The sequence below is a fragment of the Pelophylax lessonae genome (genome assembly GCF_965119305.1).
Source record: "Pelophylax lessonae genome assembly, chromosome: 4".
Lineage (NCBI taxonomy): Eukaryota > Metazoa > Chordata > Amphibia > Anura > Ranidae > Pelophylax > Pelophylax lessonae.
In genome coordinates this window covers 318,496,815-318,514,178 of record NC_138771.1, presented here as the reverse complement: position 1 = coordinate 318,514,178, position 17,364 = coordinate 318,496,815, and the positions used below count along the sequence as shown (strand labels likewise).

Genomic DNA, 17,364 nt, shown 5'->3' with positions numbered 1-17,364 from the left:
TCCCCCAAAGGGACTCCTCCGACCATATCCTGTACACTTCACAGGTCCAGTCAGAACCCCGTCCAGTCCGGGTCTACTGATGGACAAGTTCCCCCCAACAGCTCTTCCATTGTCATAGGGGATTTCCACCCCGGTGACATCCCCACTACATCATCGTCCGGTTCTCCTTTTTTAGTGATGGGCCACCCACACAAATCCAAACGCAAAAGAAGAAACACAGACGAGGATGTAGGGGAGGGAAAAAGAGCACTAAAAAAGACAAATCATCGAACTACACACCCTCCACCATAAAGATTTTTAATCTATCATCCCATTCCCTCTCTGCTGAAGATTTGGCTTTGCTCAGCAGAGGTCTATCTTTTTCTCCTACTTACCTACCCAATTCATTTCTTTTATTTAAAGATTTAAACAAATTCATACGTAACCTCACATTAAAGAGATTTTTTCACATCCAATCGGAGAAAAATAAGATGACACATAACCACTGTCCCTCTTTGCCTTCATCTATAACAGTTACCTCCTCCTCTCCCCCTTCACAGCCACCAACCGTCTTAGTGCCTGATATGGATCTATCTTTAGATAGCCTATATAGCATCCATGATGAGGCTTCGGCACCACTTTTTGACAACATCACCTCTTGGGATCCAGAACTAGACCAAGATTTGTCATTATTTACTCAACATTTACCGTCATCCCCCACAATCCAACATACTTCCCTTCAGCCCCCTTCGGTCTTTTATCCTTCCCACTCTAAAGGACCCTATCTAGAGGCCTTTTACCAAGTAGTCTTCTCAGACTTCAAAAAATTATGTATCCCTTCTGGGACCTCACAGCAGCATGTACATCACAATCTCACCCCTGGAGAAAGATCTTCCTTAGCCAGCCTTACCAATAACCCCACTCTGGTCATTAAACCAGCAGACAAGGGCGGGGGGATTGTCATCCAAGACCGCTGTGATTATCTTTCAGAAGCCCATAGACTCTTGTCAGATAACACCACATATCTCAAACTAAATAAAGATCCCCTTCCTCTATTTAAGCTAGAGGCAGAAACACTTATTCGTTCAGCCATCAGAGACAACATTCTTAACAAAAAAGAAGCAGAATTCCTTTTTAAACCATATTTTAATACCCCATACTTTTATCATTTGCCCAAAGTGCACAAAAATTCATCTAATCCCCCAGGTCGACCGATTATTGCATCTATGGACAGCATCACCAGTGGTTTTTCCCTTTATATTGACTCCTTTCTCCAACCCCTAGCCCAAAATTTACACTCCTACATTAGAGACTCCATACATCTACTGGAAACACTTGAACCATACATATGGGAGGATAGTTATACCTGGGTGTCACTTGATGTGAACTCATTGTATACATCCATACCCCATGATATAGGTATAGAGGCGATTAAACATTTCTTATTCCAAGACCCGTCACTTCATCCTGCACAAGCCTCTTTCATCGTTGATTCCACCTATTTTTGTTTAACACACAATTATTTCCAGTTTGATGGTACATACTATCTCCAAACCAAGGGTACTGCGATGGGGGCAAATTTTGCCCCATCGTATGCCAACTTGACCATGGGGTTATGGGAAAACTCCTTCATATGGAACAATAATCCCTTCTCGAAACATCTGGTATACTTTGGTAGGTATATCGATGATATTATTATCATCTGGGATGGCCAGACCACCGAGATAGAGGCCTTTGTGCACCACTGTAATAATAACCAGCTGGGGCTTTCTTTTACATTTGTACACAACACTGATACCCTTCCCTTTTTGGACTTGGAGTTGGGCCACATAGATCATAAGATCTTTGCCCGCAACTACACCAAACCCACGGCTGGCAACTCCTATATACATTATAGGAGCTGCCACCATCCTACATGGATCAATAATATACCCAAAGGGCAGTTTTGCCGTTTACGGCAGAACTGCACCAGGGACCAAGATTACAATACTCAAAGTTCTCACCTTAAAGAAAAATTTCTCGATAAGGGCTATCCATCAGATTTGGTCGATTCAGCATGCTATACTTATGCCCATGGCAAGCCCCCCAAGGCCCCCAAATCTCAAGCTGACCCACCTGTTCGCTTTATTACCAGATTCCACACCAAGTACAGAAACATGGAGGGGATACTCCGTAAACATTGGAATATTCTGCTACAAGACCCACATCTCAAAACATCCCTACACCCACGGCCTACAGTTACTTATCGGAGAGCACCCACCCTGAAGAACAAAATAGCCCCCAGTAAATTAACTGATAACCATAAAGCCCCACCATTGAATCTCATTCCCCTCAAGGGTATGTACCCGTGTAAGAAAAAACTATGCAAAACATGCAATTTCATAACTTATGGACAAAAATCTTTTTCCCATGAAGGTCGCACATATTTTTTGGATAACTTTTACAATTGTTCCACAGATTATGTGGTCTATTGTTTAATTTGCCCATGCAAGTTATTATACGTGGGTCGCACCATTTGTCCTTTGCGCCAGCGTTTTGGCAAACACCGGTGGCTTATAGAGGAAGGATCTGATAAGCACAGTGTCCCGAGACACTTTTTAGAATATCATAACAAATCTACAGAAGGGCTTAGAGTTTGGGTTATTGAGGCCATCTCCAATCAATTACCAGAGGCTCAGCGGTTCTCTAGACTCTGCGAACGCGAGACTTTTTGGATCTTTTCTTTGAATACTTTAAAGCCCCATGGCCTTAATGAGGAACTTGAAATTAGTACTATTTTATAATCCTCTTTCATGCTCTTTTTGAGGTGTCTATGGAGGTCTATATGTACCTATTAGACGCACAATAACTACTCAATAGATCTTGTTCAGCTACATTGTTTTTACTTTCTATTTCTTTTATTTTTAAATCCTTTACTAAAATATATACACACATATATATTCTTATATATCTTTTAGATACATTTTAGATACATTTTAAAACACATCCTCTATATACATCTTTTATTATAAACATTACACCACATAAGTCCTTTGGTCCGCATATGTACATATATAATGATATATATATATATATTTTTTATATTTTTTATATATTTCTTTGCATATATTTTTTATATTGTCACGGTCCCTTTTTATATTATCAGTATATTGTATGGCCATTTAATTATTGCCATTATGTATGGGTTGTGTGCTCCAATATGGCCGCCATGCCTTTTCATTGGTTGGTTGGCCTGTGCACACTCCCATTCACACATTGCGTGTGTACAAATCTGTTGGCTCACAGCGGTCACCGCATCTACACTTGAAAAAAGAGCGCGCACGCTCTCCACGAGCTTGGCGCACGCTCTGAAACGCGTCGTGTGCACCCCTGACCGTGCTTACGTCCTACGGCTGAAGCTGAGTCCCCGCCTGCCTTGAGAGTCCGGTCCCGGGGAAGACAGAGCCGGCATCTCCCCGCTGCTTCATCTACCGGATCAGATCTTCTTAACATCCTTTCTCTCGGCATTAGCTACATGGACAGCCTGACCCCAGGACGTTTGTTTTTGTGCCTTTACTTCATCCACATCTAGTGAGTTACCACCTGTTGTATGTTTTACTTCCATTAAACGTATTGCACTTAGAGGCGCTCCGCTTGTTTTTTTGTTTCAATGATTGCAGAGTGTCCACAGCATTGCCCCCAATGATTGCAGAGTGCCCACAGCATTGCCCCCAATCAATGCAGAGTGCCCACAGCATTGCCCCAATCAATGCAGAGTGCCCATAGCATTGCCCCCAATGATTGCAGAGTGCCCACAGCATTGCCCCCAATAATTGCAGAGTGCCCACAGCATTGCCCTCAATTATTGCAGAGCGCCACAGCATTGCCCCCAATGATTGCAGAGCGCCACAGCATTGCCCCCAATAATTGCAGAGCGCCACAGCATTGCCCCCAATAATTTTAGAGCGCCACAGCATTGTCCCCAATAATTGCAGAGCGCCAAACAGCATTGCCCCCAATGATTGCAGAGCGCCACAGCATTGCCCCCAATGATTGGACTGTGGCAAAGTGGAAAACTGTTCTGTGGTCAGGCAAATCAAAATTTGAAGTTCTTTTTGGAAAACTGAGACGCCATGTCATCCGGACTAAAGAGGACAAGAACAACCCAAGTTGGTATGAGCGCTCAGTTCAGAAGCCTGCAATTCTGATGGTATGGGGTTGCATGGGTGCATGTGGCATGGGCAGCTTACACATCTGGAAAGGCATCATCAATGCTGAAAGGTATATCCAAGATCTAGAACAACATATGCTTCCATCCAGACATCGTCCCTTTCAGGAAGACCTTGCATTTTCCAACATAACAATGCCAGACCACATACTGCATCAATTACAACATCATGGCTGTGTAGAAGAAGGATCCAGGTACTGAAATGGCCAGCTTGCAGTCCAGATCTTTCACCCATAGAAAACATTTGGTGCATCATAAAGAGGAAGATGCGACAAAGAAGACCTAAGACAGTTGAGCAACTAGAAGCCTGTATTAGACAAGAATGGGACAACATTCCTATTCCTAAACTTGAGCAACTTGTCTCCTCAGTCCCCAGACGTTTGCAGACATTTATAAAAAGAAGAGGGGGTGCCACACAGTGGTAAACATGGCCTTGTCCCAACTTTTTTGAGATGTGTTGATGCCATGACATTTAAAATTAACTTGTTTTTCCCTTAAAATGATACATTTTCTCAGTTTAAACATTTGATATGTCATCTATGTTGTGTTCTGAATAAAATATTGAAATTTGAAACTTCCACATAATTGCATTCTGTTTTTATTCACAATTTGTACAGTGTCCCAACTTTTTTGGAATTGGGTTTGTACTTGTATGAAAAGGTATCTGGTTTTCTTTGTATTGCTCCCTTTGTGTAAAAGTCCTGGTGTTCCTGAGAGGCCCTCTACTTTCCTATTAAAAACTGACCACACTAAGCAGGAGCACACACCATGGTCACTTCTCTAGGTTTGCTGGGAACTCAGCCTGCTCTCCTCCAATGATCAGACTTGTCCTGACACACCCCCTCTGCACAGCCATTCACTGGGAAGCTCAGTGTACTGTTGCTTCTCCTCCCCCAGCTCTTCTGCAGCTGAGAACAGAGGAAACAGAGGTTATGTGATCATTTATGAGAAAGTGGAAAAAGGGTATTTAGAATATTTTTACACACACACACACATATATATATATATATATATATATATATATATATACAAATGTTTTGCCTTTTTTTGAAGTTTTATACTGAATGGGTTGTTTTACAAGGTGATCATATGCAATCACTTTAAGCTAAAGGCTTTTCTTGTTAGTGAAACTCATGCAAAGCTTCATGATTGAACTACTGTCACTACCTGCACTGTTGCATCTGCAGTCTCTGCTGGATCTTGCTGGCCCTGTTGCTGCTCCAACTTATTCTGTTCCTGTTACTGTGGTTTTATCTTCATCACCATGGAAGTATTTACATTGCTGCTACAGTGATGTTGCTGCACCTGGACTTATGAGAGGGATGGAATAGTCTTGCTAGTAATGAAATAAAATGTGGAGCCTTAAACATAATATGAAAAGACGATGCAAGGTTTATAGAATAGAAGCAATATACCAGCAATTTAAAGGGACACGTTCTTATAATTAAATTATATCTGTTCTGCATATAAATAGAAGGAACATAGTTCCTCCTGCAAAAAATTGTTTTGTTAAAATATGTTTTACACTACACATGCAGCTTTGTATTGCGCTACTCTCTTTATCTTTTATTTTAGGGTTCTGTTTATATATACAACCACAAACATTCTCAAGACCCTTTTCAAATTCTTAATGCATACAACAAGGGATTAAATGGTGTTGATTTTTTGACCAATGGAAGCAAGTACTGCATGGTAAGTCTTTTATATTTATAATTTCACATAATTAAGGCACAATATTGGGACTTTTTCCCTGAATGCTTTAACCTTGTTTCTCCCTAGTCCTAGACACATGCTTAATGCAGCACAATGAAGGGAACCTGCTAATCGCTCCTTCTGAAAATGTTGTTTGGATTTTATTTTGATTTTTCCATTTCAATACTTATGATGGGAAAGTTAGAATTCTTTTCTGGGGTATCGAACATTATCACAAGCCAGCAGAAGATGAAATCTGCCAGAGCCCACCTAAGTCAGCGTTATGATGCATGAGGCCATATTTTTGACCTTTTATGTTTACCTTTAAACTCATGGATAATTAAACTCAGTTGCTACCTAGCCTTCTGTAATGACATTTAGGTAGTAATTTAGTTTATTAATCATCAGAGACAGCTTGATAGAGGGGAAGAAATTGCCTATGCTATATAATGTCAAGAGCAAAGGTCATGTATTTCTAAGGTTGAATGGTCCCTCTTCTTTTACTACCTCCATGAGTTTCACGCCTAAAATGATCACATTTTGTTTTTTCAAATTTAAGAGCGTAAGCAAGTCTGGAGATGTCCAGATGTGGTCAGTAGAAGATGGAGCAAACATCAGTGCTTTGACTCTTGATACCCAGGTAATTATTTTGTTAAAATGTCTATTATTACTAAACATTTAAATGCTATTATACCTTCTGTTGTAATTCTCCTGTATTTTGTAAATTTTACACACAGAACACAACTGAATCAACGTGTCGATCATGATTTGCTAACTCATACCCATGTCTGTCTTTGAGTGGTAATGTAGCTCCTCTTCCTTAGGTAACTTGCATGGCATGCTGCCCATCATCCCATTATGCAGCAATTGGAAGCAGTACCGGACATATTTATTTAATTGATGGCGTAAAAATAAAGTCTCCTCGAATAGTTCAAAGAAGACGACTTTATCGTGTTCCTGTTCTGCACCTGCAGTAAGTTACCTTTTATATGATTTGACACCTTTCTAGAGTGCACTGTTAGGGTAAACTGTACTTTGCCATGTAGAGCAAGGAAACAGGCTTGTTTTAATGTAGCCCTTCTCAGCAGCTACAGTACTTTGCTTTCACTTCCTCATTGTTCTATCCAGCGACCAGGAGCAAAGCAAGCCCTGTAAGCTATAAGTCACTGTCAAGGACTTGCCCTGTGGCAAAGCGATTTGCGAATAAGTCACATGCTCCTGCATACCGAAAAGTATTGGATATTTCCTTTAGGCTCCTGGCACTGAACAGAGCAACTGGGAGCAAAGCAAAGGTAAGTATAGGCTGGAGTTGTATAATGTTTACAGCATACCTGGTGCTTTGCCTTAATGGGTAAAGTATAATTTTGCTTTAAAGTGATGATGTGCATAATTTACCTTGACATATGCTGTTTAAATAAAATGGTTCTGTTTTCCTGCTTTGAACCCCAAAAGGATGTTTATAGACCCAGACAGGCAAGACCTTTGGCACATGCCAGTATTAACAGATTGTAATTCCATCTCTGACTAACAAATATTTACATATAAACAAAAACAGGGCACTTGATCTGCAATTATTTTCTTTCTTCTAGTTTTGATCAAAAAGGCAATTTCCTCTTGACGGGGGCTGCTGATGGACACATTTTTGTAGTAGATGCGAGGCCTTCCAATTCTTTTCAAGTTCTTGGCTATACAGGTAATAATTTAAAGTGCCTGTATTAACAGAGGTAATGCACTGTTAAGTTAAGATTTGTGAATTTATGGCTTTCAACACTGTGTTTATGTTCTCAATAAAATCTAGCAACTTGATTTTGTTTTATTACCTAATTCATACCTGCAGTTTAAAATCTCTTCTACTCTATGAAATGATGGGGATATAAATCAAGTTTTAGTTCCCTGGCAAACACTGACTATAGGCAATAGCTTGAGCTGAGAACTGGTGCTGTGTCTACTTCCTAGACAGTCAGAAGAGCCTTAAAAGGCTGTAAGGCATTCTGGTTGCGTAGGTGAAACATTTGTGGGAGAGGACATACAATAGTACCAAATAAAGTTTTGACAAAGTAGTCATTTGTGCTAGAGCTTCAAAATTTGAAAAGGGGGTATTTCCCACACCTCCCCGGATGGGGAGATTCTGGGACATGGGGATTGTTTTACATGCCTACGAACAGTTAATCACTATCACAACAGATAAAATCAATATTTTTATTCATAAAAAAAGCATTTAAGAACAGGGGTAATATACGCTCCATAAAAAGTAATGTGTTTTATACATAGGCATGCAATACACTCATCCATATAGGAATGAATCACAGAAGGTATATGGATCAACGCATTTCGCCCAAAATAAGGGCTTCTTCAGGATCTACTTTTCAGTATTTTTAGAACTTATAGCTGGTGAATGATACCAACAATATATAATTTACAAAAATAAATGCATACAGTAACAGTATCTAATGAAAGCATGTTAGTCTACAAGGTAAAAAAGAAGAAAGACAAAACAGTATCCTTTAAGTTGAACAAAAATGCAAAAACTAAAGGCTGGTGGAAAAAAAAAGAGAGAAAGAAAAAAAATGGGGGGGAGGGAAAAGGAGAGGAGAGGAAGAAGAATAGGGTAATGGAGACTGGAAGTGTGTGAAGGACCTTGCAGAATCAACCTATTGGGGGGACAAAAGGCAAAGAAATTGGAGGAGGCAACACACTGGTGATTAATCTTACCTCAAACAGAGGCCAAGAATCATCAAATATGTTTGTCCATACACACTTATGCCTCGTTTCCACTGAGCGGAACGGTTCGGGTCGGTACAGTTTGGAAGGGTTAGAATGGTCCAGTCTATTCAGGTGAGAGTTTCCACTGCAAGTCGGGCCACCAGGGACCATGCGGGGTTTACACCAAATGAGGTGTTTGTTTTGCTCTTTCATTTGACATGAGCATTGAAGTTTTCCTGTCCGCCAATCAGTGGCGTACCATTTCCTATGGCCCTACATCTGAAGCAGGACCAGGAATGGTGCGGTTTGGTTCGCTTGTATGGGCCACTTTCATAATGGAAACACTCAAATTAGCGTACCGTACCGAACAGACCCAAACCGATCCGCTCAGTGGAAACGAGGCATTAGAGATCAGAAATATGCTATAATCAAAAAGCAAACATTCGGCCTGTAGTGTGTGAGTCAGAACGTAGGGGTGGGAGCACCAACAAAAACAATCCATCTAACAAAGATAATAATAATAGTGTAGCACATCAAAATATGTGGTAACCCATATGAAAACCCAAACTATTATAAATAATAATCACCAACTTACCATGTGGACAAAATACTAAAGTAAAGAAATATTTTGGACCTTCCAGCCATTCCTTTAAAAAGCCCAAATGTAAAGTGAAATGTGTGTACAAATAGTAGAACAAGATTGGTTGATCAGAGAAAATCTCAGAGGCACCGCAACCCAAAATAATAGAACACAAGACAATAGAAGTTGCTCTTATATAAGAGCTGGGATTTTTTAGGTGCCAGTAACTCAAATCAGAACATATTAAAATTCAATAATTTCTTTTATATATTTCATTTAAAACTGTGTAAAGACAATATAAACATATTAAAAACATGGAGAAATTCATGTTTAAAATCCATCAAGTGAATTTTTTACAGTTACTTGTCACAGTGTAGCAATCCTGACATGTTTCACCATTTATTAGGTTTCCTCAGGGGATATATTTTACTACACCTAGAAGAGTGAATCAAAAAAGGAAGAATAAGTGTATATACAGAAAATATCAAATTAAATATATAGCGACAATATATTTATACAATGACCTAAATAATTTCCAGACAAATAAATCATACAAAAATACCATAATCCCAATATTTTCACATACAATCCTCAATTTATACATACGTAAATGCATAAAGATTCTTCAAGGGCATCTTACCAGATTTAACACTGGTTGACTGTATACTGGATTCACAAGGATTAATCAAGCACAAATATATATCCAACTTGTGTATCAGGGGAGGGAACGGAAAAAATTTCCATCCTAAAGACCAAGCTGTTATAACAGCTTATGGCTGTTATTTAGTTAACCGCAGGAGAGGCGATCAGATAAGCAGAGAAAGGCTAAAAAGTGAAGATAAATTTAGATTAGAAATTTTAAACTAATTTGAATTGCATCCAATTCAGAATCAAAGTAAAATAGTCATAAGCATCTGTACCTGCTCAAGTGGTTTAAATATACACCAAAATGAAGGATCACAACTGGGTAATACCCACTGATCAGAAAGATCCAATCCTAAAAATGCCTCAGAGAATGGCCAAAAGAAGTAGTCTGCAGCAATACACTACAACAAGGAACAATGTGTGTACAAATCCTCAACAACTGTCAAGTCAAAAAAAGAAGTGATCTAAATATATAAATGCAAAAGCAAACCAGTAAAGAAAAACAAATACCATGGGGATACAAATTGTGTCCAATATAATAATAGGACCGTATTATCAGAGAAGAAGCAAGCTGCAGTGAAACATTGTCTATTTAGATAGCTCACCTATTGTGATCAGAGAAGGCCATGTAAACTTGCCATGTGCAAAGTCAGAAGATGGCAACGCCGCAAGGAAGAGGCGTGTATCTGCCTACATATATGCCAGTGGGTGTAACTCCTCCCCCCGTTTCCTATCACCATGTATACGCCATCCGCCGTCAAAACACTGCAAACGTGCATGTTTTGAGATGTTCCTCCATTGCGATGATGCACTTCCATTAAAAAATGGAAGTGACATCAAATCCCAGCACGAGAGAGATCTGGAATTCTGGAGCGGTTACAACAGAGCCTAGATTGCTCCCGAGATGTCTCCCTAGGCAAACAAGAGGGCAGCATGACCACATGCAAACAGAGTCATAGATCGTATATAAGGCTACATTATCAGGCTCCAGGGAGCACCCAAAGCATTAGAACACAGCCTTTTGGCTAAGATCAAGTGTAGTATCTGTTCTTATCAGTTGGTAAGGACCTTGATGGTTAGTATCGGCAGGGGCTGAAACGAACCGGGGCGCTCTGGGCGTAACTGGAGGACCGGGAAGTAGGCACTGTCAGAGAAAGCCGGATGGGTCCGCTGCCTTCTGATTTGAATGGGTCCGCCCCTATCAGTTTGAAGGGAGCGGGAAAGCTGGTGTTGGCAACCACATCGGTTAGTACTGCTCCTGGATGTAATTGGTAAGGAATTTGGATGGCGGTGGGTGGGCCTTTCCACCTGGGTTGAATCTGGCCTTGCAAAAGGCTTGTCCCCAGTTGAAGGCAAGCTCTCCCTAAGCTGTCCATGTTCCAAGCCTCCTGGTAGGTAAGGGCTACACTGTAACGCTCCTGCGTTTTTGTAGTAGGCTGGATTTGCAGCTGCAGAATCTCCACTCAGTAGACATGTAGAGATGTGTTGAATAACCAGATCCAACTCTCCAGACTCATCACTGTGGGCCCGTCAGCTTCAGCATACAGATATACACACACTCAATAAGATGTTCCTGGAGTGATAGGATGTATATGATAGTATGAAGGTGATGTGCTGAAGGGACAGGTGTGAACAGTGACAGAGATGGTAAGCACTTGATAGAAATGTTCAGGAGAGTATTAGATGGTATTTAGGTAGAGTGCAGATAGGTTAGTAATCGAGTATGGTAACAGGTGGTAAGGACAGCAGATGACAAATTAGTAGACTCAAGAGCTAGCAATCTATGTAACAGTAGACACACAGGCACATTGAACGAACAACGTGAGAGAGAATGCCGGCAGTTGAAATAGCCGCTCAGAGCGGCGCTCGGCGATGACGTCATCCGTCTTAAAGGTGTATGCGTACCACCTAATTAGAAAGGTGGGACGCATATTGAAAGAAAATGGAAATTAAGGGTACCAGAGGTACCAGAATCTTACAGTACCCCCCCCCTTAAGGCCGGCTCCGGAAGGCCTATAGCACTGGTTTCTCCGGGTATTTCGAGTGAAACCTTCGTATAAGCCTAGGTGCGTGAACATCAGAGGTATCCAACCAGGTGTCGTCTTGGGGTCCATAGTTCTTCCATCTTATGAGATACTGGAGATACGAGAATCCAAAATCTCCTTAATCTCATATTCTTCTCCGCCTTCAACTTGTACTGGAGGTGGAGGCAAGATGGTAGGCCTTATTCCTTGGTTAGGAACATGGGGTTTCAGTAGCAACACATGGAAGATGGGATGGATCTTGAGATCTGCCGGTAAGGTGAGCTGTACTGCAGCTTTTCCAATAAGTTTCTTAATTGGGAAGGGTCCCAGAAATAAAGGTCCAAGCTTTTTGCTGGGGATCTTTAACCTTAGATTTTTTGTCGATAGCCAAACGAGGTCCCCAATAGCATACTGAGGAGAAGGTCTTCTACGAAGGTCGTAGTACCTTTTTTGTTGACTATGAGCGTGTGAGATAGTGGTATTAAGTAAACCCAGAGAGTCTTTTATTTGGGTAAGATAGTCCGAGGCTACTGGGTTACTTGATGGTAGGATGCGTGGTGGAAGAAGTGTGGGATGAAACCCATAGTTCAAGTAGAACGGACTTTGCTTAGTAGTACTGTGGGTTGCGTTGTTATAAGCAAATTCCGCCAGAGGGAGAAGGTCCACCCAATCATCCTGTAGGTATGATGTGTAGCAACGCAGATATTGTTCTATACACTGGTTGAATCTTTCAGTCTGTCCGTTGGTCTGAGGGTGGTAGGGTGAAGTGAGCTTTCGCTCAATCCGTAATATTTGACAAAGAGCTTGCCAAAATTTGGAGATGAACTGTGAACCACGGTCGGATAAAAGAGTCTTTGGAATTCCATGTAACTTGAACACATGTTTCATCAGTAGTTCCGCTGTTTGTTTAGATGAGGGTAGTCTACGGATAGCGATGAAATGTGCCATCTTTGTCAGGTGGTCCACTGACACTAGAATGGTATTAAATCCTTTAGATGGTGGTAGTTCTACTATAAAGTCTAAGGACACAACTTCCCATGGAACCTGGGGTATTGGTAGACTGCAGAGTAGACCAGATGGTTTTGTAGTGTCAATTTTGGACCTTGCACAGGTGTCACATGAAGAAACAAATTTTTGTACAGATGTCTTCATATCAGGCCACCAAAACTGCCTGGTAAGCAAATTATAGGTTTTCGTCATACCCATATGTCCTGCCATGGGCACATCATGTGACAACTCCATGATCTTGGTGCGCATAGTAGGGGCTATGTAGAGTTTGTCGTTGTAATAGAGGAAGCCTTCTGCATCAGTACTTAGTTGTGGTGGAGGTGAATCCAATCCTATACTGTGCAAAATCTCTTCCTTCAAGGAACGAACAACACCAATAATACGTTCATAGGGTATTATAGGAATAGAAGGGATTTCGGCGCAGTTATCTTCGGTTAATCGTGATAGCGCATCCGCTTTTTTATTTTTGTCTGCAGGCGTGTAGGTCACTAGAAAGTTGAATCTTAGAAGGAATAATGACCATCGTACCTGCCGGTGGGAGAGAGTTTTGTTAGTCTGGAGGTATTGAAGGTTTTTGTGATCTGTATATATGAGTATTGGTAACCGGGTACCTTCAAGTAGATGTCGCCAATTCTCCAGTGCCAGTTTTATGGCAAGCAACTCCTTTTCACACACTGGGTAATTCACCTCTGGGCTGCTTAGTGATTTTGAGAAGAAAGCAACTGGGTGGAGTGGTGAAGTATTTGTTGGTCGTTGGGAGAGAACTGCTCCTACTGCCATATTTGACGCATCTACCTCCAGAATATATTGGAGGGATGGGTCTGGATGGCGTAGTATGGGAGCAGAAGTAAAGCTTGATTTTAACAAGCAGAAAGCTTGATTTGCTTCTTCTGACCATTTGAATGGTTTCTTTATACTTGTCAGTTGTGTGAGAGGTCTCACAATAGCAGAAAAGGTCTTGATGAACTTCCTATAGAAGTTTGAAAATCCAAGGAATCGCTGTAATGCCTTACGAGTTGTTGGTATAGGCCAGTCCAGAATACAGGATATCTTGCTCACATCCATCTTAATTCCGGTTTTGGATATGATGTATCCTAGGAATAATATTTCTTCTTTATGAAATAGGCATTTTTTTAATTTCACGTATAGATTGTGTGCGAGTAATCTGGATAACACAAGTCTTACATGTTTTATATGTTCAGACAGAGATCGAGAATAGATAAGTATATCGTCCAGATATACTACAACACAGACATCAAGTAAGTCTCTAAAGATGTCGTTTATGAACCTTTGGAAAGCTGCGGGAGCATTACACAACCCGAATGGCATCACAAGATATTCGAATAATCCGTATCTGGTTCTGAATGCTGTTTTCCACTCATCTCTGTCACGGATTCGGATTAGGTTGTATGCCCCTTTTAGGTCCAATTTAGAGAAGTAAGTAGCCCCACACACTTGTTCGATGAGTTCAGGGATGAGCGGTAAAGGATAGCGATCCTTTATCGTAATCGTATTTAATTGCCTATAATCGATAATAGGCCTAAGACTTGAATCCTTATTGCGGACAAAGAAAAGTCCTGCAGCTGTGGAAGAAGTAGAGGGTCTAATGAACCCTTTTTTCAAATTTTCATCTAAGTATTCTTTGAGATGAGAAAGTTCATCCTGTGAAAGAGGATAAACATGACCGAAAGGCAATTTGCTGTTAGGGAGTAGATCGATAGTGCAATCATAATCCCTATGGGGAGGCAACACTTGAGCATTTTTCTCAAGGAATACTTCGGACAGATCCTGATAGCATAATGGTGCAATCTCATCTGACACCACAGACAGGATCTTTCCAAAAGATGGGAGGTTACACGTAATCTCGCAATAGTGAGAAGGGAAAGTTAAAGTCCGTCGGTTCCAATCTATGATTGGTTGATGTGTGTGTAACCAAGGAAGTCCCAAAATAATGGGATAATGGGGTGAAGGTAGTATATCAAAAGTGGTGGTCTCCATATGATACTCGTTAGCAGTGACAAGGAGTGCTTGTGTCTGGTTGGTGATTGGACCAGAAGATAGCGGAATACCGTTAATGAAACTAACAGAAACAGGTTTAGGTTTTGAAATAATAGGTATTTTATTTAAGGTAACAAAACATGTATCAATATAGTTCCCACAAGATCCTGTGTCGATCATAGCCTTGGTGGTAATCCTAGTCTGGTCCCACTGTAATGTTAGATGAACAAAGAGATAGGGGTTAGAAAAGGAAGTCGTTAATCCTCCTAGCAAGACATGTGAACACTTACCCTCTTTTTTGCGGACAAGGGGACAGACGCTTATCAAATGATACCGGGATGTGCAGTACATGCAGAGGTTTCTGCATCTTCTTCTGGCTCGTTCAGTAGTTGATAAAGGTGGGCGTATGGTTCCTACCTCCATGGGAGTAGGGTCAACGGCCGAAATCCGAGAAGGACTAGACAATGGCATTCCCATTTTCTCAGCCTTTCTTTCTCGCAGTCGCCTGTCAATGTTGATACTGAGTTGTATTAAGGCATCCAAGGTGCCAGGTAAATCCGCTCTGGCGAGCTCGTCTTTAACAGCTTCTGACAACCCGAGTCTGAATTGAGTTCGCAGAGATGTATCATTCCACCCTGAATCAAGGGTCCATCTTTTGAACTCTGCTACAAAGTCTTCTACAGGTCTCCTTCCTTGTTTTAAAGCCCTCAATTGAATATCAGCAGTACTCTGCCTATTGGGGTCTTCATATAAACTAGCAAGTTCCGCTAGGAATAAAGAATAGGAGTTGAGAAGCTGATCATTTTTCTCAAAGAGAGAGTCTGCCCAGGCCCGTGGATCACCCGTTAAGTATGAAATAACGGTAAAGACTTTAATTTGATCAGTAGGGTATGTACGAGGTTTTAACAAAAAAAGCAATTGGCATGCGTTTTTGAATTCACGAAATTTTTTCCGATCACCTGTAAACACTGGAGGAGGGTTTATTTTAGGTTCAGGGGGCTGAGCAGCAGTAAGCCGTGAAAGACGGGTTACCTGCTGTGTCAGAGTTTGATTTTCTTCTTTTACTTCAGTAAGAGCAAGTATTAATGCATTTACTTGTTGTGTTAATTGTGTCACTTGAGTGGGTAATTCTGCTGAATCCATTTTTTTAGGTTCGTTCAATCTGTAACGCTCCTGCGTTTTTGTAGTAGGCTGGATTTGCAGCTGCAGAATCTCCACTCAGTAGTCATGTAGAGATGTGTTGAATAACCAGATCCAACTCTCCAGACTCATCACTGTGGGCCCGTCAGCTTCAGCATACAGATATACACACACTCAATAAGATGTTCCTGGAGTGATAGGATGTATATGATAGTATGAAGGTGATGTGCTGAAGGGACAGGTGTGAACAGTGACAGAGATGGTAAGCACTTGATAGAAATGTTCAGGAGAGTATTAGATGGTATTTAGGTAGAGTGCAGATAGGTTAGTAATCGAGTATGGTAACAGGTGGTAAGGACAGCAGATGACAAATACAGGATAGGCTAACCCAGTGCAAGAATAGATGGTAGTAGACTCAAGAGCTAGCAATCTATGTAACAGTGCAGATGATAGAATTAGTATGCATAGATAGTAACAGTCCTTAATGTGCAGAGGTAGGTAGTGTAAGTTAGGTTATGGAGGATTCCCCTGTGGGGTACTTATCACTAGTAAGGTTAGTAGTAGAGGGGTCCAGTAGTGAGGGAGTGATCCGGTAGCGAGATACAGGGATCAGTAGCGAGGTTCCGGTCTGTTCCAGGTAAAAGCAAATAGCTGGAGGTTCCGGCAGCGAGACAAGCTTGTAAGCATGTAGACACACAGGCACATTGAACGAACAACGTGAGAGAGAACGCCGGCAGTTGAAATAGCCGCTCAGATCGGCGCTCGGCGATGACGTCATCCGTCTTAAAGGTGTATGGGTACCACCTAATTAGAAAGGTGGGACGCATATTGAAAGAAAATGGAAATTAAGGGTACCAGAGGTACCAGAATCTTACATACACTGGGTCTGGCCGGGGGCCGAGACCGAAAAAGCCTGTGGTGTACGTGCCCCTGGGGTGGCAGCCCAGGGGTGCCTTAATTCTCACTGGTGAGGGGCAGCTCGCCTTGAGTTTTTTGGCACCTTGGTCACTGCACCATCACACTTTTTCTGCACCTGCGTCTTGGGCCAAGCCTTTTGGCTTAGACCAGAGGAATTTTTTATTCCGGCCGAAAGGCCTGCCTTTGTATTGCACATTGGCACTTATGCACTTCTCCACTTCCCTTCCCCCACCTTTTTGTTTGTGTGTGTTTTCTTTGTTGTGAGTCACTGCACTTTCACCTTTTTTCTTCCTGCGCGACAAGTGCGGTGTGGGTCTTTGGGCCTGCCTTGAACGTCTTGGGAGGGGGCGAATATGGCCTTCTGGCTTAGTTCACCCTCTCTCATGGGGTCTCCCTTCAGGGGAGCCCCACCTAGTACTTGGGGAGGGCTGTTTCGGCAGTCCCCCTAGAGAACGGGGTTTGCCTGGTTT

General features: G+C 41.6%; 1 protein-coding gene across 1 annotated transcript in view; it reads left to right on the top strand.

The window, feature by feature from the left end:
* CFAP43 (cilia and flagella associated protein 43) overlaps positions 1 to 17,364 on the top strand; it is a 163,748-nt gene that overhangs the window by 43,459 nt on the left and 102,925 nt on the right. The window contains exons 9-12 of the mRNA XM_082254611.1: positions 5,762 to 5,878; positions 6,438 to 6,518; positions 6,703 to 6,851; positions 7,468 to 7,571. Coding sequence (XP_082110737.1) covers positions 5,762 to 5,878; positions 6,438 to 6,518; positions 6,703 to 6,851; positions 7,468 to 7,571 — 451 coding nt within the window. The remainder of the gene's footprint in view (positions 1 to 5,761; positions 5,879 to 6,437; positions 6,519 to 6,702; positions 6,852 to 7,467; positions 7,572 to 17,364) is intronic.